At 38.0% G+C, this 23,310-nt stretch overlaps 1 protein-coding gene across 1 annotated transcript in view; it reads left to right on the top strand.

The window, feature by feature from the left end:
- The window catches only part of LOC308139985 (CUB and sushi domain-containing protein 1-like), a gene marked incomplete at both ends in the record, with an annotated part of 391,623 nt that overhangs the window by 254,608 nt on the left and 113,705 nt on the right, over nucleotides 1–23,310 (top strand). The window contains 8 exons of the mRNA XM_080509617.1: nucleotides 5,358–5,498; nucleotides 9,534–9,655; nucleotides 10,884–10,956; nucleotides 12,272–12,410; nucleotides 15,250–15,437; nucleotides 15,549–15,737; nucleotides 21,534–21,650; nucleotides 22,394–22,609. Coding sequence (XP_080365743.1) covers nucleotides 5,358–5,498; nucleotides 9,534–9,655; nucleotides 10,884–10,956; nucleotides 12,272–12,410; nucleotides 15,250–15,437; nucleotides 15,549–15,737; nucleotides 21,534–21,650; nucleotides 22,394–22,609 — 1,185 coding nt within the window. The remainder of the gene's footprint in view (nucleotides 1–5,357; nucleotides 5,499–9,533; nucleotides 9,656–10,883; nucleotides 10,957–12,271; nucleotides 12,411–15,249; nucleotides 15,438–15,548; nucleotides 15,738–21,533; nucleotides 21,651–22,393; nucleotides 22,610–23,310) is intronic.

Below are 23,310 nucleotides of genomic sequence, written 5' to 3' on the forward strand. Positions count from 1 at the left end.
ACAATAATGAGTAAGTGAAAGAGCTTTTGGGTTGCTAGAGAACAAAGAGACTGACACTTTGCAGCTCAGTCACTGTGTAACATAATTGAGTCTAAGTGCATGGGATACAAAGCTCCAAGTCAAGGAGGGAATAAAGAGAAAACTTTCTGTGGGAGCTAATTTCAGATACAGTGTATTTCATCAGTGAAGTGTTGTTTTTTTCCTCTGTGCCGCTTCTTGTTGGATTGTCAACTCGTATTGGTTCTGAATGTAAAGTTGTGTCAAGAAGTTGCTTAACCTCAAAAACTGTGTAGTCGGCAATAACATAAACTCAAACACATTCTAGTGCATTTGATTTACGATTGTAAACATCTTGACAGTAACTGAAAGAAAATGAAACAATGGAAATTCAATATAACTATACTGCAAAATAACTGAAAATACACAATGACCTCCCCAAATGATATCTTTTTAGCTTTATATGCAAATGAATTACCAAACTGGAATTAAATAGTTTTGAGAATATGTGTGGGGAAAAAGCATAATAATAGATGTCAGAGAGGGAATTCCATTCCCGACGCCACAGTAAATTTTTACTACTGGTACTCTAAAATGGAATCAGTGAACCATAAGCTTCATTTATCAAACAGTGTACAATATTCATACCAAAAGTTCCACATAATTCTGTCTTTATGAAGCACAATCAAATGAAAATGCACACACTGAGACTCAGATTCCCTTAACTACACTGCTGTATTTACCTATTTATGGCCAATACAAGTCTCTGAAAATTAATATTACATATTCTTCCTGTCATTCAAAAAATGTGAAGTGTCTGAAAAGTGGTTTGACAAAGAGGCGTGCTTAGTCAGCTGCACAGTAGATTATGTTTATGATGATATATTTATATATGCACTTTTTCCAACCCAAGAGTTTTGCAGGTATTTTCTTCTTATTCTGCTGGTTGATGGTAGTGGAGTGTGGAGGCAGGGAGAGTGCAGCAGCCTGATGCTGCTGGCCGTATCTCCTCTGTGGTCTTGGAGCACGGCACCCCTGGCAGCACAGTCATGTTCACTGAAGCGATTCTGTACAAACGCTTTCTGAAAACTAGTTTGAATTATCATTGGTGAGATGTTTGCTTAAGATTATTGTAGAAAACCAGCAAATCTCTGGGTGAGCCAGACATTCTGGAGTCGGCCATCTGATTCATCCTGACATCGTCCTTGATATTGCATTGGCGATCTCCACAACTGCCTGGGACTAACGGTTTGCATCATCCAGATAAACGTGCTTTTTTGATCTCTGAAGTTGAGCCTGTGCCTGGGGCTCAATAAGTGGGATCACAGATATAAATGGTTAAGAGGAGAGTTAGCCTTTACATTTCAAAACAGAGAGATGTCTGATGGAAAAGTTGGAGTTTATGTAAGGGAACAAACAACATTGACTTCCCAGCATGATTAGTGTTTTGATAGGTGTGAGTGTGAGAATCATTAACAAAAAACTTTTCTCTGGTTTGCTACATGTCACAAATGTATCCTCAATCTAGAAGCCACGTCATTTCAGTAGTCACATAGTTATATTTTTGGTTTTTTTTATTAAGGAACTTCGGCTCCTAGTGGGTAGTGGTATATACTGTATATCTTTGCAGCCTTTTTATCCCCCGCCGTAGCCGATAGGCCCCGAAGGGGGATCTTGAAACAGTCTCCGTACGTCCGTACGTCCGTCCGTTCGAACGTTTCTACCTACATCTCGGCAACCCCTGGGCCCACAGTGACCAAACTTCACATGTGGATACATCTCAGAGGGGGAAGGGATACTATGGTGACCTTGACCTAATTTGCATATTAATTAGGTCACAGGGTCACAAAGTGCTTAAAAACATATTTTGGGCTCTGGAGGCCTAGGTTTTTGAGCTAGGGCTCTGAAATTTTATACACACCTACTAGTACTCTGGGGACACCCTCCAGCATACCAAGTGACCTGACCTTGACCTTGACCTTGAAGATTGGCAGGGTCTGAAGTTTGCTCGTCATGGTTGCAAAATTACGGAGCCCCTCTGGTGACATTGGTGGAAAAAAAAATTATTGCTTGATAAGTCATGGCCACGAGTTATTAAACTGCCGCCAAGTGAGCTGGCACTCAATTTTACCTGCGCCAAAACGGAATCCTTCATAGATTTACACCCAATTTCACTTCAGTGCAATACTAGGCATACTCCTTTGTTACTACAAGAAATATGAAAGAATATTACTGTAGGAATTTGGAGAAAAGTACTCTTAAACTTGGAGCAAATTAACGAAAATAAGGATTTCTCACACCTGTTTTCAAATTCCAATTAAAAAAGATTCTTCATAGGTTTATGCCTGATTTCACTTCAGTGCAATACTAGATATAGTCCTTTACCAGTACCAGTAAGATCAAAGAATATTACTGTAGAGATTTGGAGAAAAGTAATGTCAAACTTGGATCTGTTGGTCAAAAATAATGGTCTTGCCTTCATTAATTTGTTCCAATTTTAAAAGTACTTTTCTCCAAATTCCTACAGTGATATTCTTTGATGCTGCTTGTAGTAGTAAAGGAGTGTGTCTAGTACTGTCTGAAGTGAAATCAGGCATAAACCTATTAAGGATTCCATTTTATTGCAGTTTGAAAATAGATGAGACCATCATTTTCGATCAACACATCCAAGTTTAAGAGTACTTTTCTCCAAATTTCTATAGTAATATTCTTTCATATTTCTTGTAGTAACAAAGGAGTATGCCTAGTATTGCGCTGAAGTGAAATTGGGTGTAAACCTATGAAGGATTCCGTTTTATTGCATTTTGAAATCAGACCATCTGTCTTTCTGTCAGCATTGCGGCCGTACGCTGACCTGTGTTTTACCGTAAAGGCGTTAATAAAAGCGCAGTTCAAATTGAGTGCCGGCTCACTTGTCGGCAGTTTAATAACGCGTGGCCACGACTAATTTATCTCGTTCCCACGCCTTAATAACGCGTGGCCACGACTTATTTATCTCGTTCCCACGCCTTAATAACGCGTGGCCACGCGATTAAGCAATAATTTTTTTTTCACCAATGTCACCAGAGGGGCTCCGTAAAAAATACATGTATTTTCATATAAACATTTCTCCTCATTTCTCAGCAGTTCCTGGGCCCACAGTCACCAAACTTCACACATGGACACTCCACCTGGGGAGAAGGGGCACCATGGTGACCATGACCTAATTTGCATATCAGGTCACAGGGTCACTAAGTGCATAAAAACACCTTTTGGGCTCTGGAGACGTATTTTGACATAGCTTATGAAGAACACCTTTCAGATTCTACATAATTATCTACTAGGACCCATGGAACACCCTCTAGTGTACCAAGTGTGCTGCCTTAGAGCTGGCTTTGTGAGAAAATATAAAGCCCTCCGGCGGGGGATTAGCCGAGCAACGGCCTTCTTGTTCTGTATGTAAGCAGGGGGTAAATGAGGCCAGAGAACACAATACATCAAACCACTTGCGATGTGGGAGATGGTTCTTACTCGAGGAAAGTGGGAGACGTTGGATGGCAGAGGGCATAATTAACAATCACCAGTGCTCGTTTTTTCTTGCTCCCTTGTTTAACTGCAGGTGTGAATATTAAAGGCAAAGACAGTTGGGCAGAACCCTTAGTAGGCATTTGACTACATAGTGTTTGTTGTGGCATGGACTTCAAACTGTGTAAACCAACAGTAGATCTTGACAAGATACACATTTCTAGTTGCATTCAATCAACATAAGTCTTCTCACCTCATATCACTGGATGGTACGGTTGCCAGTGCTTCATGTGTTAATTCCTGCTATGAACCGCTGGTAACTGTCTGTGTTGTCTGGTTTCCCCATCAACCACTTCAGCTTCTTCCTGCTCTGGCATCCTATTACCATACTTGGAGATAGCATCTCTTTCCTTGTACATTGTGTACACTCAATATCTCACTGATATGGGCCTGCTGGGTTTTACTCTGTGCAGCCCTTCAGGATTTTATTGTGCTCCCAACTGAATCTGTTGCTGCTGGTTGGATCACTGGGGAGCACCCTCAAGAGCAGAGTGTATTCTGCCAAATGAAAGTGTATAACCATTCGTTGCGGTAAAGGATTCGATGCTGTGACACAAATGTCTGTGGATGAACTGAGATGATGCATGGTTACAGCTGCACAGGCCAGTGGGGGGGGGTTCAGTGCCATTCAGTTGGTATACAGTAGGTCCTTTAATGGCTGGAGAGCGATACCAGAGCATACCTTAGTGTAGCAGCAAGGTTCAGCTGTCCATTGCAATCATGTATCCCTGAGGGGATGATGGGTACTTTGACCAAGATAATGCTCCCTCCTGTGGTGGCCGAATTGTCCAGGAATGGATGATTCAAGACACGTTCAGGTGAAGTAACATTGCTGACCTGGAGATCATGATCACCCGATATGAGTGTCTTTAGGATTCACTAAAATGTAGCATTTGTAAAAAAAAAAAGAATATCTACGCTGAATCTTTGGCAGGCATGAGGCTCTAATATCTGTCTGGTTTTCTTTAATATCAGAATCCGGCAGGTCAGTTGCTGAGTCATTGCTGAATAATTTTGAAGCTGTTAAAAAAAGCTGAAGGACGTCGAATGCAGCTCTGTGCAGATGTCACAGAGTGTATGTCTCACCCTTTGAATTAAAAATGCAGTGAGATATATCTATATCAGAAAAACAAAATCTGAATAACTTACAGTAATGACATCGTTTCTGAAATAACTGTACATTAACTGACCAGAGTTTGTTAAAACAACTGAAATACTTCTTTTTTGTGTGTGTCCACACTGAGCTTAAAATATACAGTTTAGAAAATTGTCTGGTACAGTTTGCCTTTTTCCTGTTATTATTGGTCATTTCTGGCTTTCCAGATTACATAGGCATTGCAACCAAAGTTTAAATGTCAGATGAAAACCTCCTTAAAATATAATTCTACAGTCACTATGCAATATTACTGAGCATTTGACCATGTTTCAGAAGCAACACTCTTCAATAAGAAAATTGCCCTTCAATATATCCATGGAGAAATCCGCAGAAGTTGAGGCGTTGAACTCGCGTCTTGAGGGAGAACGTGTCCACGTAGTGTCTCAGCCACTCTGCCACCCAGCAGCTCCCTTAAAGTGAAGCTTGACAAACAAATTGTGATTTGCCTCATAAATATTTGAAAAGAAAATATGGCACTCTAGGTTTTTTCAACTTTTATTCCAAAAAGTGAACTTGTCTGGTGGTGTTTTTTTCTCTTCTTTTCATAAGCTCTTCACAGCCGCATAAGTATTGTTACATTATTGAAATTGCATCATGAAGATTCACTATGAAATATGGCTTAAATGTTCTCTTCTTTCAGGTCTGTCTGAACCAACTACATTTGGGACTTTCTCTGGAAAAGATGTGCCAGCACAGATTGCTTCCAACGGACACATCATGAGACTGGAGTTTCAGTCTGATCATTCAAATACTGGGAAAGGCTTCAATATCAGCTATACCAGTATGTATCTCTGCATCTACATTCTCACATCTGCCTGACAGATTGATTCATCAGCTGTTAATGTTGCTTAGCTGAAAATGCAGTTGAACAATATGTTTTTGCATTATATTCATAATGATTTCAGCTCACACGCTATCCTATGTTTGGTGATATTACATTCATCTCGACTAGAAGAAATACATGGTATAATCAATATGTTTCTAATGTTGTCTTTTCACCAAGAATTCAAATGTTTTTGTTATTCTAGATTCACTTAGATCCCCAAAACTGATATCTTCCATTTATAAATGTAACCATTCTGTTGTGTAATAGTGTAATTTGTTTTATCCTGCAGTTATCAATTCAGATGTCAGTGTGACTGTGACATTACATTTCAGATACTTTCATTGCATCCACGGTGGAGTTTTGATTGCAGAAAATTGTTTAACAGTCCAAAAATTATGGTTGTAAATGCGAGGGCTTCTTGCTAAATATGGCATTGCTCTCATATATGAAAACAAACATTGGTTATTTGTGATCCAATACATTCTCAACATACAGTTGCATCTTTACTCCATCTTGCAGACCTGCTTCCAACATACTAGGTTGAACAGCAGACTCAAACTGATAGGTCGCCTCTGAACTACAATTTGAAGTAATACTCGTATCAACTAGAGGTCACGTCCAAAATGATCAATTAATATTACCCGGCCGGTATTTTACAAGTTACACTCAACTAATCACATGCTTACATTTCTTGCTCAAGTTTTACCTAGTTTAACCTGTCTCATTACACTGTTTAAACATGACTTTTACAGAAGGTATATTTAACTGCTCAGAGCTGAACAAGTTCTGCATGACTGAGTCTGATTCATTCACTGTGATTACCATGCTCTTTTACACCATTTCACACACTGCCTCCCAAATGACCTTGTCTTCAGCTCTTTTTAAGGGGTGACATTTGACAAATGAAAAGACTAAATATATGAATTTATTTGACCTATTTGTCAGCACAGCATGTATAAACATAAAGAAAAGAAAAATCTCCAATCCAATCTCCAACACAAACATTTCTTTTTCAGACTGTAATCTCAAACAATGAAAAGATGACAATCACCATTTGAAAACAAATGTAATCCAGAGGTCACACTTTTCTAAAGAATTTAAATTTGGTACCGCCATTTAAAAAAAAAAAAAAAAAAAAGCAGTGTTTACATTGTGCCAACGCTGAAAACTACTTGAACGAGAATTTTTCATGGAGGAACCTTTACATGTTGATGTTAAAGAAATCCCAGAATATCTGTGCTGTTTCCATAATTTCTGACATTTTAATGTATTTATTAATATTATTTCTATATATATAAGTGCTACTGTGGGCATGTTATTTGTTTCTATGAATGATGGGAGAAACTCAATTATGAATGAATTTTGTCACAACAAGACTCTGCAGCTCAAATGTAAGTGTAGTGCATTGACGACCAAAAAAGAATCAGTCTAATGAAGCTCATAATTTTCCGCCGTAAATGCGTTGTTTTAATTTTTTTTCTGTCTTCATAACACCTCAGTTTCACATTTCCATCTCAGAGTTCTCAGAGAACCACTGATCATATTTGTTTTATTTGTTTGTTTGTTTGTTTATTTATTTATATAATTTTTTTATTTATTTAGTGAGCAACAGTGACGATAGAGGCACAGACAAAGGAACCAAAGTTGCAAAATAGACACGCAGTTAACTTTGATGACTTGCAGGAGTTATGTGGATATCAAGAGATTTTACTGTTTTAGGTATTGTGCCAATGATGACCAGGTTTCTTTATAGTATTCAGAGTTAGTAGTTAGTCTTTTTTTGGCAGTGATCAATGCTCGTAATACAAAAGGTTTCAAATGTTGAGGCAGATGTACTGATGAAGAATCACCTTGTCCTGCAGTTGTTGGGAAGGATTAACTGTTGGGAGGAGGTTGGGAGGATTAACTATTGAAGTTATCTTTGATCTATTCTAATAGGAGCCTTTCGTTACGTTTGAAGAGTTCATTCAAATTTGGGGAAATAGGAATTCCAATATATTTTAATGGGTTTACCTGCCTATAAGTTTCCAACTTCAGCGTGCTACAGTTACGTTATAAGCATGATCAAGGACTTAATCCCAAATGATGGAGTACCCAGACACACTGTTGTACCTGGTAACAAATTATGAACTACTGCGAGTGACTTTGAGTGGTTTGTAATATAGAGTCAAATATTGTATGCAGATAATCTTATCCTGTGATGGTAAGCCTGTTTGAATTCCAGTGATGGTGTTATATTTTCTGATGGAAGCTGCCACCAGTTCACTAAAAAGAGAAAATAATAGTGGAGATAGTGGGCATCGTTGCATGTATGTTATTTGAATGGTTGTGAAATGTGCCCAATAGTAATGACACATGCAGTGGGTCAGACAGAGAGTGTTTTAATCCTGGTTGCAAAATATTGTTGGATTCCATAATGACTCACCAAGGTCAAGATAAAGGGACATTTCACCTTGTCTGAAGTCTTTTCTACATCCGAGGTTGTCACTATCACAAATGTTAGATTTTTTGATGATGTTGTGTTTTTGTAATAATTTATTAGGTTCAATAATCTTTTGTATTTCTGAATAGTGACTCCCCCTAATGAATGCAGTTTGATCTACACGTGCTAACAATAGGGTTATTGATTCCCGTCTGATTGACAGAGCTTTGCTTTTAATCATGAGATTCGCACTGATTAATTAGATTAACAGATTTTTGGATACCTCTTCCAATATTTCAGTGATATTACCACTGTGTAGTTTGACGCTGGATTCAAAATACATTTGAGTCTAATTTTTACAATGACCAACAATAAATTGATGTATTTGCTAATTTAATGTTCACAAAAAGACAAGTATGTTTTTCCTGTGTTTTTCACAAGTATAATTACATTATGAAGAGTACATCAATGAATACTTGTGTTTTTTGTGTCACTTTGTTTGTAATAGCTGAAGACTACAGCAACATTTCACATAATCTTATGTCACCTAAACTACGAGAACAAAGTGTATAAAAGGACAAAGATGTCATTACATTTTTCATTACAAAACTACTAATTACAAGTGTAATTTGCTCGAACACAAATGTCATTTATCAGAAAATGTATATAAAATTACGTGAAAGGTTTTTTTTTGTATTTGTTACTTTATGACAAAAGGTATTTTTGTTGTCTGTTTTTTCATCTGTACATTTCAACACCTCAACCTCCATCTTTCACTCAATCTTTCTCTCTTTTGTTATGCTTTTTCATTTATTAATAATTCCATTGTGAATAAATGTGAATTGCAATCGTAAATTGTGAATTCACAATCAATATTTTTCTCTATTCTTTATTATATGGGTCATGTGGTAGTGTTTTTTTTCTTTGTATGCGCCTTGCTTTTTTCTCTTACATGTAGATTAGAACATATTTACACATGTGTTAGTGCACATATACGAATGTGTTTGTGTGAATATGGTCAGATATCTCAGTATGTTTGCATTCTTCACATTGGTGTATCTAAATTTCGTCTCACACTCATTCTTTACAAGTCTTTTATTTTTTTCTCTCTGTTCTCATTTTCTCACCATCAGTAGCTAATAAACCTGAGACGTGTCCAATCACTGGGCGCGCGCTCTGGGTGGCATCAGGTTAATCTCTGGAATAGGGATAATATAAGCTAAACATGACAGGGTTGAAACCACATAAATTCCATTCCCATATTTCCATATCAGTGGAGATGTCATATTCACTGACAGTGAGACAGAAAAAGGTTTCCATTTTATTTGCAGGTAGATTCAATTCCCTGTTACTGAATTAAAGAAAACAAAAAAACAGGGACATCGTCCAAATTAGTAAATGTGGCACATGTATTCGGAAACAATTTACAACAGTCTGTTGGGAAGGTGTGACTGATTATCCTTTCATTATATTTTCTTTCTGTCCATTCGGTTGTTTGATGCACATCATTCAGCTCTCTTTCAGTTAGATTACACTTCAACATGTTCTCTGCTATTCTCTCTTGACAGCTTTTGGTCAGAATGAATGTCATGACCCTGGAGTCCCTGTCAATGGTCAGAGGTATGGGGACCAGTTTCAGCTCGGCAGCTCTGTGGCTTTTCGCTGCGATCAAGGATTCATCAGGACACAGGTATTGGCAAATAGTCACGTTGTTTTAATTTTAAAGTTTGTTTTTTATTAACTGAATTCAACTATTTCAAAAGTGATACTTTTGCTTGGTCTTGTAGAATATGAAGACGCATACTTAGAAACTTAGGGTATTTGAAGAACTCAACTCTGACAGCTCTTGTCACACTGGCAACACAACCATCACTTTTCCAGGAGCATCTCCTGTTGCCCCTCCTACTGGACCACACCAATTAATTAATATACTTTACTTTTAAGTCCTAGAAATTCACTCAGCTACATATTCGCCCATAAAATCTACTCATTACCATATTACAGATTCACCCTAAAATAACAGAAAGCAAGGGAAGTCAATGATCAAGACAATATATGCTACCTCTAATCTTTGCCACACTTGGTTTGCTCCATTCCAATCTTCATAAAAAGACAAAGGCTCTCCTTCTTACCGTTTCCTTCTTCCTTCTAACCTGTAAATCAGACTTAGAACCTGCTGATGAGCTAGAATGAACAAGACAAAGCATAAGAACAAGGTTATGCAAGTATGTTTAGCTTTTTGGGCACAGTATGCCAGAAAGTCAATGAGAAATTATGACAATATGTTTTTTTGCAAGCAATTACCCAAACAAATGGACATGCTCGGCTTGGAGGCTGAAGCGTGCATTCTCTTACCATCACTCCAACCCAAGACCGGGCCGAGAGCCCGAGAACAAAGACTTTCAATCCACTCATAGGGCATGGGCCACCACCATGACAGTCCCCTTGTAACTTCACACATGCAACACACTGCGATGCACCGTGTAATTCTATCATTTGCTATCAGAATCATTAGAGCTACAGCAGCTCATGGATTGGATTGGATGACATAGACCGCCCTACGTTTCTCATGTGCATCAATGAACCGTGGCCAGTTGTGACCCTGTCGTCAGTTTATACTTTCTCCCTTTTCTGAACCACTTCTGATAGAAGTGAACGATGAAAACTGCAGCTACCCGACCATTCTTAGACTTTATCTGGCTCAGTCATTTAGCTATCACAACATAACCCTTAAATACTTGTTTGACTTTTCTTGTTATTTATCACATATCAGCTTTGATTGAAAGAGAAGTCACTATCTGCTCAATATTTCTTTCCCTATAACAAGTTCCAAGATAAAAGGAACTTCAACTGTCATAATGTTATGGTCGATCGATTTATGTGTAACAAATCATGATAAGGCATATTGTTGTTTCCAGGGTTCAGATCAGGTCACTTGCATTATCCAGGAAGGAAATGTTGTTTGGTCTGCTGCTGTCCCTCGCTGTGAAGGTAAATATAAATGAACACACACGTGCAAACATTCTCTATTCCATGTATGTTAACTGGAAAATCCTTCAAAACATTCCATTTCCTGACTGGGAGATGACAGTGAAGGTTAGAATGTGGCCCTTTAATTGCAGCCGTATGTTTTTCCACCTTGCAATTGTATAAATTAATCTTCTCATTGCGTTTATCGCCTCGAGCCTAATTGCCCTTAATAAAAACATGTTTGTGTGCATCTCACTTAGTGAACAATAATCTTAAATCAGATTAAGTTGTATTGAAACCTATTCAAGGAGACACATGCATTATAATTTGTCTCTTTTCTGTATTTTGTAAATGACATTATCGACTGTTGCCTGCTGTCAATAAATCGCATGCGGGGGGAAATCTAATTGAATAAGGCGGTCATCTCATTAAGTATGGAGTGCACTAAAATATAATCCCTTTCGTTCAACAGGGAAAGATAATTGTATTTTATTTCGAGAGTGACTTTCTTGTGAATCCACGCTACAAGTGCTGCTTCTTCAGTATGCATGGAGTAGGTAACTGCAAGTGAGACTCAAGTGATGTTTTTTTTTTTTTTTAAAGCTCACTAAAAGCCTGGCGTTACAAAAGCCATAAAAAGTGTGAAGGTATCAGCTTCTTCAAACGAGAAAAAGTTGTGCAGGTGTGAAAGATTAGAGACTTCAAGTTATATTTGCTGGAAAGAACTGTGGATAATATACTGATGAAGAAGAGCATGTCCAAAGATTATTTTGTAAGTCTGATAACCTACATGTAAGTGTGACGGCGAGACTGACTGAAAAAGGAAAACCGAACACAATACAAGTGTTTTATTGTTATTGATGTGGAATCAAACCTCGGGTGAAGCTTATTCTGCAATTTTGTTGTGCCATAACTGAGATTTCAGGACTTTTAAGTGTGAGCTATGAAGTAGTGCCAGAATGTGCTACTGTTGTCTCCTGCAGTCTGGTGTGTTGTGGGCACATAATGATATATATTTTGGCTCTATATGAAATATAAATATGCTTGATTTTCCCTATAAATTATCATACTATAATTATGCCGTGCTTTCTCCAACACGAGTAGTTGAATTTGTTTACTGTAGCGCAATATTGGCCCAGAATAATTTGTGAAGGTAAATGTTTATGTATGAAATCTCAAAATTGAGAGAGGATTAGAGTGCTAAAATAAATTGAGCGGATGATGAATCTGCGAACTTAATGAAATATGAGAGTTATGTTCATGCCATAGCAGTTACAGTGAGGGGAAGAAAAAGATTAATTTCTTTTTGTGCGTTTGTGCCTTCATTTTCCTCCAGCTCCCTGTGGTGGCCACCTCACTGCTCCGACTGGTGTTCTGCTGTCTCCTGGTTGGCCCTCCTTCTACAAAGACTCCCTGAGCTGCCAGTGGGTGATCGAGGCACAAACAGATCATGCTGTAAAGATACACTTTGACAAGTAAGTCGTTCAGTCATATGCTTATGGAGAGGAGACAGGACAGATTTGCTTAAGTTTGCCCAATGGCTGCTGAGAAAATATTGTTAGGAAATGAATGATATAGTTGGTCAAGGAGTGTGTCATTTAGTTAGCTAATACATTAGTTGGGCAGACTTTCAGAAGCAATAAAAGTTAGTGAGATATAAATGAAGTTGGTGAGTTACTGTTGCAGAAAATTATTAATGTTGGCTTTTTGCACATTTTTCCTGGAAACAAGCCACAGACAGATGCAGCGTAGCCTGAAACTACTATAGCTGGAATTTGTCTTTCTTGGAAGTGATATAAAAGCCAAGCTATCTTTATTCCCCATGAGGCATTTCATTTATGTTTGATTAAAAATTTGCAGCACATGCATAGGTCTGCTAGTGAAGCTAGTTATTCTTTTAGATAGCAAGATGTTTTTTGAGATAATATGTTCCTGCACAGGTTGTCCCGCATCAGATTGTTTTTTTTTTTAATTCATATGAACCAAGTAATAATTGCATATACACGACGTGTCTTTGCACATACACATCACTGAAGATTTGAATCCAGTGAAACAACATGAATATTCTTCCATGTATTTTAGTTTTATTCCGCAGAGAAGATAACAATCATTTCCCAAGCCATTTTGTTATAGTCTTTGTTTGATCTGGCAAATCATAAAAATCCAAAATGCCGTTTTTCAAAATATTCTTATAATTGTATCAGCTATGAGGCTTTAATGATCACCATTTTAATCTAAAAAAAATGCTTTAAAAAGCATTAGTATGTATGTTATGAGTGTAGACATAAATGGCTTCCAATTACTTCCAAAAACAATTACATATACATATAAGTATATTTATGTGACCTACCTGTATGTTACTATTTAATAGACTGTTCATGCATTATTGATCAAATGACTATAGTTGGGTACTTTTATCATGTTGTTTTCCCAACTAACAATAGTAACTTAATGACAGTCAAATAATACATGACTAAACAGCCATGAAAAATAAGATAAACTACACTTTTGTGCAATGCTTTAGTGTTTAATGTTTAATATTTTAGCCTCTTTATTTTGATAAACCATTTATTTCTCTCTGTTACTGGACCTATTTTATGCTTTTAACTTAAACAATTAAGAATAGGATAGTAGTTGCACAGTATGTATTGATATACAATGTACACTTACATCTTGTGTGTGTGACAGACTGGAAATAAAATATTCTGGAAGTATGTCTGCAATTTACATTTAAGTCGATATTGTAAGTCAATACAATCTTTGGAGATGTGACAATATAATTGTGTAACATTCTGCAGATATTCTTTGTGAATTGTATCCCAAGTAGATTTATATTTAATGATTTAGAATTCACAGTTTGTGTTTTTAATCCAGTTTGTGCATGTGCATTATTTTTTTGTATAGACTTGATATAATCATAAGTTTGAATGGGTGAAAATAAAATGCTATTCTAACTGTTTGATTCAGCACCCTTTACAGAATTAAACAGGTATCAGTCATGGTCCGATAAACTTGGGGCGCTATAGCCACATCTGGGGTAATTGCTCGATCATTCAACAAGCCACTCAGAGAATGGAGTACATGATATGAGGACAGTGAGTGAGAAGAACATGACAAGTCAGCCATGTGTTCTGTGGGTTAGGCAACAGAGTAGTTATTTCAGAATTCAACAGGTGAGTCAGACATGCACAAGTCGCAAGTGATTTTTTTTATTTTGATCATAAATATTGAAAGGCCTTGCATTTCAATATTTATTGTGTCTCTGCCTGGTTGTTTGCTGGGGGGAATGTTTTTGTTTTGGGGGTTTTTCAGTTGTCCGTGATGCACTGGAGCATCTAGAACAGGGGTGTCAAGCTCATTTCAGTTGAGGGGCCACATCCAACCTAATCTGACCTCTGGAGGGCCGAACAAGTCAAACATAACATATTAAACTGCAGATATGGACAAAAGCAAAGTCTTTCCTTCTTTTGCTCCTTTTGTAACTGCAAGGATTTGCCAGTCTATTCTGAAATTTACATATTAAAGGAAATCCGATCTTATTATATTTGCAACAAAAAAAAAGCCCTCAGTCACCTGTATCTGGTATCGTATTTTTATTCAGGATTAAAACAATTTGTCATCATCTGGAATTTTTTTTTAGTTTACGTGTAAAGTATCATTTCACATAAGTTGGACTCCTTTATTGTGAAAGGTGTTGCGTTATGTGACCTCCACAGATGCATTAATGTCTGGGGTCAAATTCTGACCAAGGGCGATTTTGCCAATCTCGTGTTTTTAGATCAGCCTCTGTCAGTTTTCATATTTGTACTTAAAAAAAAAAAAAATCACATGGCGGGCCGGATTAGATCCTCTGGCGGGCCGGTTCTGGCCCCCGGGCCGCATGTTTGACACCCCTGATCTAGAACATATTGTAGGAATTTCCTCAAACAGAAGAATACATTTTTGCCAAATATTTACTTTGTTTTTTTTCACGTTCAAAGGTCATCCTGATTTCACTTTTGTGATCTCTTTTGACATGTTATATCATTGGAAAGTTCATACAAAAGACATTTTATAACATGTCTTAAAACTTTCCATTACATTTGTTACATGAGTCAGTTAAGTACATTGTCATGCATAAATGACCCTTTTATTTATGTATTTATAGTACTGTATTAATCCCAGAGGGGAAATTCCTTTCTGAATTGACCCATCAGTAGCAGCCACACAGAGCGGCGCTCGGGGGAGCCGGGGGGGCTGAGGGTCTTGCTCAGGGACCCCCAGTGCATGTCACTTATAGATTTTATTTAATGGGGCATTTTCTTTTTGCTTTAGATTCCAGACGGAGGTCAATTATGACACGCTGGAGATCAGGGATGGTTCCTCAGCCTCCTCTCCCCTGATCGGAGAATATCACGGCACCCAAGCACCTCATTTCCTCATTTCCACATCCCACTTCCTGTTCCTGTTATTCACCACAGACAACAGCCGCTCCGCAGCAGGTTTCAGCATCAGATATGAAGGTGAGGTTCACGGACTGATTGATAGAAATATTTGCAGAGACACTCTCAATTGCTCAAAGGCACACGTGCTCACCCTCTTGACTCTGTTGTGCTTGTGTGATGTGATTTCAGGTGTTAAAATGGAGTCAGACTCATGTCTCGATCCTGGTATCCCAGTTAATGGTGGTCGCCAAGGCAGCCTCTTTTCCATTGGCTCCCGAGTCTCATTTACATGTGACCCAGGATACACACTCAGTGATCAGGAGCCAATTGTTTGTGAGCAGAATCACCAGTGGAGTCACGCTCTTCCCAGTTGCGATGGTAAGAATCTGTTTTTCTTCCCTTTTGTCCCTTTGAGGATTCTTGCTAAATATGCCTGTAACATATTCACCACCTTGAATGAATGTTACATGTAGTTTCACATTCCACAAACACAGAAAACCATGGAACGTGTGGCCATCATGAGAATATGAAAGAAATATGATGTATTTATAGTGGAGCGGGATGTTGGTGTAGACATCCATAGATTTTATTTTTATTTATTTATTTATTTGAGCAGTACCCATTCTGCTCAAAAGGAGTGGGCTGAAGCAACAAGCTTATGAGCGCCCACCTCCAAACCCCGCATTTTACCCCAGAGTTGCTTAGAATGAACCAACATGTGTAAACACACAGTTGAAAGATGTACTGATTCAAATAATGAGGGATGAAGTGAGTTTGATCTGAATTTAATCTTGAACAAATTTTGATTGATTATGGACAATTCAAAGCTGATATTTATATATTTTTTTTAATTCATCCCACTAAACACAGCCATTCAGAAAGAGTAGCCACAACCTATTGTGGTAATGTGGACTTCCTGAGATTTCTATCCTCATATTTTATTCATACTGTATGTATAAATATGATAGTCAACTGATCCATCCCCAGATTGTGAGATAAAAATTGATAATTGACTGAAAAAATTGCGCAACATTGGCAAATACAATAGTGTGTCATGGACAAGCTGCAGTCATTAAGCTATTTTCTTCTGATTCATCCATCTTTCAATCATCTGTAAAGTTGCTCAGCCATGCACACACACAAGAGTGTGGGAGTATTGCCAGCAGCCACTGGGTCAGTACACTCCAAAGAGGTCTCCAGTCCATCACAGGTTGACCTCTGACCCTCCTATCTACGGGCAATTTAGAGTCAGCATTAAACAAAATGCACAAGCCCCAAGAAAACCCTGAGGGACACATGGCAGAGCCTGCATATTAAATAAAAGGCTTAGTCATTGAATCTGTTCAAATGGCAAAACCCCCTTGCTTTGCATTTGCCACCCTATTTTATTAAAAAATGGGACAACTCAAGAGCAAACTCTTGACAAACTACTAAAAATAAATGTTCCAACATTATAAAAGTGAATTTTGAATGCCCCCATTTTGAACAAGTGAAATCAAACTTAATTATTTCAAAGCAGTTGGTTTTGGTGATACTCATTTATTAGGATTGTTTGCAGTAAACAGGCAAAGTCTGGCAAAGAGTGACAAGCACTGCGGCGGCATCATGCTCGCTGTAAGTGTTTTTCAGTGCAGTGCCTCTTGCACCTGCCAGCTGTTTATTTAATATGCATGAGATAAGTTAGAGTGTGTTGTGTCATACTGTGTGGTGAGATGACTAGTATTTTATATATTAAATACATTTTTATAAAATGATCAAAAACAATCATTTCATTCAAGTAATCTCATATGATGTGAATACCAAATAAGGTTCAGTCAGCCTATAAATAAAATTACCCCGCATCATGGTCGTTTCCCCACATTTTTCAATGAGCCATACATCTTCATCAGTGCACATTTTCTGCTAGAAGGTTTTATAGTCCACTTCCTTTTCACACTAACAAGTTTGAAATAGGCCTGAAATATTAACGCGTCCTCCTTCGGAATGTAAAAACACATAAGTGGAGTAGATAGGGCGAGGAAGCTGAGCCAGTCTGTCAGAACTCGAGGCGAGGAGAAAAGGAGTGGAGGAGGATGTTCCCATCACATAAGTAAGTTCCTTTCTTCATATATTAGGTCATTAAGAATATTATTATGCTTCATCACATATTCCATTTCAATATTTGTAACTGGCAGCACAAGTGTTGACTGTACATTGAGTCCCAGAGCACACGCTGCTGTAGTGACTCTCGCTGGACATCCGGTCTCAGAGAAATTACACAGGTCAACAGGCACTGCTGAAACAGATGCTCACTGGCCACTGACATGTCTTCATATTCAGCATTTGTACACAGCTCCACCTATCATGGGAGATGAAAACACACTTTCTGATTTGATCTGTCGATTGAAAGAAATCCAATTTGAAATCCAAAGCCAGGATGCCTCAACTTAAAAGTGAGTTCATACCCAGGCAATCTGTCAGCACTCGCACTATCAGCCGTATAGCATAAGCAGTTTTAAACGACCACTGTGACATTTTCAATTTTCATCCAAGCATGCCATCTCACCAGACAGCTGAGACATTACAAGATACATTATTTCAGAATGGCACTTTTTTTAGAAATGATACATAAGCCAAGGCTGAGATGCAATAAGTCATGGATTGCTTTTGGGAAGGACCATTGGAAAAGAAATCTCTGTCAAGCTCATTTTAACAAGACTGTCACTTCTATCAATAAGCCAACTAATGTGCTCACCTACTCTATTACTTTACTTTGTTCCTTATATTGACCAGGTAGTATCTCCATTTTGGAGATGTCTTGGCGACTTTATTCATTCATGTGGGTACATTTGGTTTGTATTATAAAGAAGAGGTTCCTGGCTGTCCATACAGCACACCCACACACATGGACAGAACAATCACTAATCTCTCTAACTGCACACAAGACATCAGAATGGGCAAATATGAGTGGCCTGTCATCATGCTGCAGCTTCTTGTTCATCTGTGGCTGCAGGACCAAAACAATAACTGTGCCATGTCTGCATTTTGTAACTGAAAATCTGTGGCCAACAGAAAAAAATTAAAAAAAAATGAAATTCACTGTGTAAATGTGTATGAGCCATCAGTTGGATTTGTTGTTTTTGGTGTGGTTTATGGAACATCAATATTCAGGTTCACCACTGGACCATATGACAATCTGGCACACGGTTGTTTAGTTGTTAGCATTCTGGCCTCACAGCTAAAATCTCCCCACTTCCAGTTCAGGCTTGAAAGCCTGGTTTTACAACTTTGCATGTTTTCCCTGTGCATCTGTGAGTTTTATCTGGGCATGCAATTGAGCTTCAAATTACCGGCAGGTGTGAATATGAGTTTGGGTGACTGTCTTTTTCTCTGTGTTCGCCCTGTGATAGATGAGCCACCTGTCCTGGGTATACTCTGCTTTTCGCCTCATAATCTGCTGGGATCGACTTCAGCCCCTCCAGCTCCTGATTCTGAGTTTGATGAAATGATAAATAGCTGGAGGGATGAAACATTATAAATAGCATTGTGGGTTTGCCTATACCAAGCACAAATACCTTAATTAAACTATACCAGTGTTGATGACCCTTATTCTGCATTGCTTCACAATGTGCAGTGAGGTGATGGGGAAAAGCATGAACAGGGCACTGTGGAGAGGGAAAAAAAGCTGAGATGAATAAAAAAACAGAACAGACTTAAAGTATCAATATAATCAATACATCACAGACTAAATGGCTCCAAGAACGAAAGAATATGGGCTTTTAGCTTTACAGCCAGGCTTACCTGCAGGAAAGTACAAGTAGACAGGAGTTAAGTAAGTAAAAATTATATTTCAAACCTGCACACAACACAGCTAATATAACATAACATAAACAAGTGCCTGGTTTGAGTTAATCACAGAAAAGAGATGACAAACTAAAAGGGCCAGTCAACAGTGTGCAGTAGAAACCAAATCCCCAAAAGTTTGATTATCTGTGATTTAAGACACTTATTGGGTTTGAGCTGGGCAACACACTGACCCATTACCCTAAGGGCACCTGTGTGAGGCAATGAGAACAGAAACGAATGCAGTCATCGAGAAAACCTGCAAACATTGGTTCAGAAATGAAGTGAACAGGAAGCCATCGCTATGAACTCCCACAACCACATTCAATGCTGCTCATACACATATCAGCGTTCATTAATGACAATGATCTTGTTTACTCGATACTCTCAGAGGCGCAGTTGACATTTTCTCCACACAACATTACACAGCCACCATAATACATTATTTTTACAATACAGCGTGTAAAACAAAACAAAAACCAAAATGGCACGTAGTTGTCCCACAGGGATTGCACACATCATTCCCTCTCAGTAATGCCGCAACGTCTGGTGGACCCCAACAGTCTTATTCCTGCAGGTCAGCTAAACTGCCAAACAGATAATACAGAACTCTGCCTGCTTTTTTATGTGTCAGAGAGAATATTGAAGAGGCGCTGTGACATTTTGAAGATGGCAGTTGGTGCCAAGGCAATAACTTGTTAAAGGTGACCAAAGTCAAAGTATCAGTTTATCCCCTTCAAAAGTAAGATCATTAAAGTTTTGTAAAAAAAAAAAAAAAGTTGCAGATCGGATTGAAGATGATTATAGCTGGGGTCTGCTGTTATATCTCTATATACATTCCCTTTATATTTGTACATTTTCTTGTCTTTGAAATGTCATCTTACTTTTCCTTTTCAGTTATTCTGCTTCTCAAGTTTTTGTTTGTAATGGATATACAGTCTTTGTCATTGCTTGTGCTCGTCATAGATTTCCTGCACACATCCATGAAGAATATGCCTCTATATTGTTTACCCAGAGATTATCCACACCACTATGACAGACATGAAACATGCACACATTCGCACATGCCTCTCTCAACCAGGGTCATTTAGTCAGACAGTGTCCTAGTTTTACTGAATGCTGATGAGAGTGTGGAAAAATTGGAACTGGTTTCCACAACATACACAAGACAGCGAGTCAGAGAAAGATAGAGACAGTTACTCTCATTACAGCAACCCAACTCAACTTCGGCTATTTTCAAATACGATGTGGGATACGGTGAAGAGGAGGTGAAAATAGTTGCAATGTGATAACATTGTCTTTGTCAGGCAAAAACAAGTATGCAATTCGAGATTGTTTTACGCAAATGAATCATTAGAGTTTATTTCAGGAGCTAAATAGGATTTTGCTGAACTAAAATATAATTATTTAACTTGGTTGACAATATCAGGGAAAAAAAACGTTATCGCCAAAGATTTAGTTCATAGACTGGAATCTGTTTATTACATGGCTAAGAAAGAGACTCCTTTTTATTTTCATGCCAGTCAAACACTTTGAAGTCCTTTAATTGAATTACATTTAACTGAATTGAGCTGAAAAGAATTGAAAAGGATGGTGGCACAGTCGGAGAGAAACAGGGATTCAATATATTATCTTTGCTCAGCAGTCTCTAATGCACTGCAAGCCCCTTTTTATTCCCCATGACGTTACTGTAGTGTTTTCTATTCTGCTCTATCCCAAATGAATTTGTCCTGTTCCATATCGGTGGTTTGGTTCTATGTGCAGGCGAGTTGTGTGGTCACACACACTAAATTCCCACTTCAGCCACTCTCTCTTTGTCTGTCACATTCTGACTGCTCTGTTTCTTTTTGTTTGTAATTTGGGACCATTTCTACCTGCCGTTTCTTTCTCTCAGCACAAAAGCAGCATTTACCCATTTCTGCTTGTGGAATGAAGCTTTATATTTCTTTCAAAAACAACAGTATTTGGTAAAATTGAATATTTAACATGTACTATACTATCAAATAGTTTATTAAATAAAGTAGTTATTTTACATGTATATTTACATAAATCAATGAAGAATTCTATCATGTGACAATTAATTTATATAAAGGCATTTGCATATGTAAAGCTGCCTATAAATACAACTTTACCTTTTTTTATTTACATATATTTATCAAATAGTTCAATTTAAGAGCAAGGAAGTCCATAATAATGAGCTACTAGAGACATTTCAGTATTTCCCAAAATTTTGAGCTTTTTCATTCAACAGGAAATGTACATTGGGTGTATTTTGTACAATGGTGAAAAGAGAAAAAAATCATCCTGCCCTTTTTTACAATCTTGTCTGTATGTTTTTTTTTCCCCCTGCAGCTCTTTGTGGAGGATATGTTTATGGCAAAACTGGAACTATTCTATCTCCTGGCTTCCCTGACTTCTATCCTAACTCTCTAAACTGCACCTGGACTATAGAAGTCTCTCATGGGAAAGGTATGAACCCGCATACACACAGTTACATAAAGCAAACATATTTACTTGGAAATTGTGTCTCAAATGTTCCACTTCTCATTATGTGGCACTTGTTACAATTTAATTGGCTTACTTTTTGAAACGCATTGTGACTTGACTGACTTTGGCCTCTGAAGCAAGCTGAGCACACTTTGTCATAGTACTTGGCTGTAAGCTTGGCCCAATTCACAGGGATAGTGTTGCACAGGCCTGGTCCTGACCACTCTGCACGTTTTGTGTCATTGGACCGTCATACCAGACTCAAATGTAATCAGAGAAACATCAGGAACCTGGGTGAAGAGCCCCTTCTCTGAAGGCTCTAGCCACAGCCATAGTCTTCTCTCTTCTCAGGGAATCCTGCTGAGACTCAGTGATGTTATGATCAGTTCACTGCGGGAGCTTCCTGGTTTTGTCACAACCGGTGGTAGTTTTTTTTATGCCTTACACGTGATGCAGAATGAATTTGAGGACTGATAAAATTTCTTCCTTGTGGTATCACTCAAAGGATCAACATTTAGATTGTCTAGAATTCTGCAGTCCTATTGTATATGTATACATCTGTGACTTCTATTATTTGCTGAACTGTTGTGTCTCTCTCTCTCTCTCTCTCTCTCTCTCTCTCTCTCTCCCTGTCTCTCTCTCTCTCTCTCTCTCTCTCACACTTATTCATGCATTAATCTGTCCATCATCCATCTATTGATCCATCCTACCTTCTGCTTATCCAGGAGTCCATCTGGTGTTCCACACGTTCCATCTTGAGGAGAACCATGACTACCTGTCCATTACGGAAGATGCTAATTTCCAGGTCCCAGTAGCTCGGCTCACCGGCTCTGTGCTGCCTCCAAGTGTTAAAGCTGGACTTTTTGGAAATTTCAGCGCTCAGCTACGGTTTATATCAGATTTTTCCATGAGTTATGAGGGATTCAACATCACATTCTCAGGTACACACAAACCCCAAGTTGAACTTATGTCAGTAGTCAATGCTCCTGTATTGTTTAACATAGGCCTCAGTCTTGTTGTTAGACCCAGTCTGTAAATAGGTATAACTAATAAATACACCTTGTCTTGAATGCACTCATGCTGCCCTGTACAAATTTATAGAGCCGATATTCAACTCTGAATCTGATTAGAAAAAAATATAAAAATAATAATTAAAGAATGATTATTCTTATTCTTATTCTTATTCTTATTCTTATTCTTGTTCTTGTTCTTGTTCTTATTCTTATTCTTATTCTTATTCTTATTCTTATTCTTATTCTTATTCTTATTCTTATTCTTATTCTTATTCTTACTAATATTTTATTATCACTAAGAAATAGAAATGCTTTCTGAAAGTGTTTGTATTTTATGCAATTTTCACAAAATATTTTTTGAATGAACTTGGATTTTCTTCCCATACAAAATTGCAGTCTGTCACTTGTCAGAACACAAGGTTTCTTCAGCTTTTAGCATCCATTGTAGGCGCATCATTGGGCTCTGCTTTTCAGTTCTGGGTATCAGTGAAGGATTGTGATTGATACTTCAATGAATCCCTGCAACCCACAGTGAATAAAACAGGAAGACCTACTTTTATTGTTTGTTTTTTTTGTTGTTTTTTTTTTACACTGTGCAGTTTTCCCACCGGCTGGATTGAACCATTTCA

Source organism: Blennius ocellaris, assembly GCF_963422515.1.
Source record: "Blennius ocellaris genome assembly, chromosome: 1".
NCBI lineage: Eukaryota > Metazoa > Chordata > Actinopteri > Blenniiformes > Blenniidae > Blennius > Blennius ocellaris.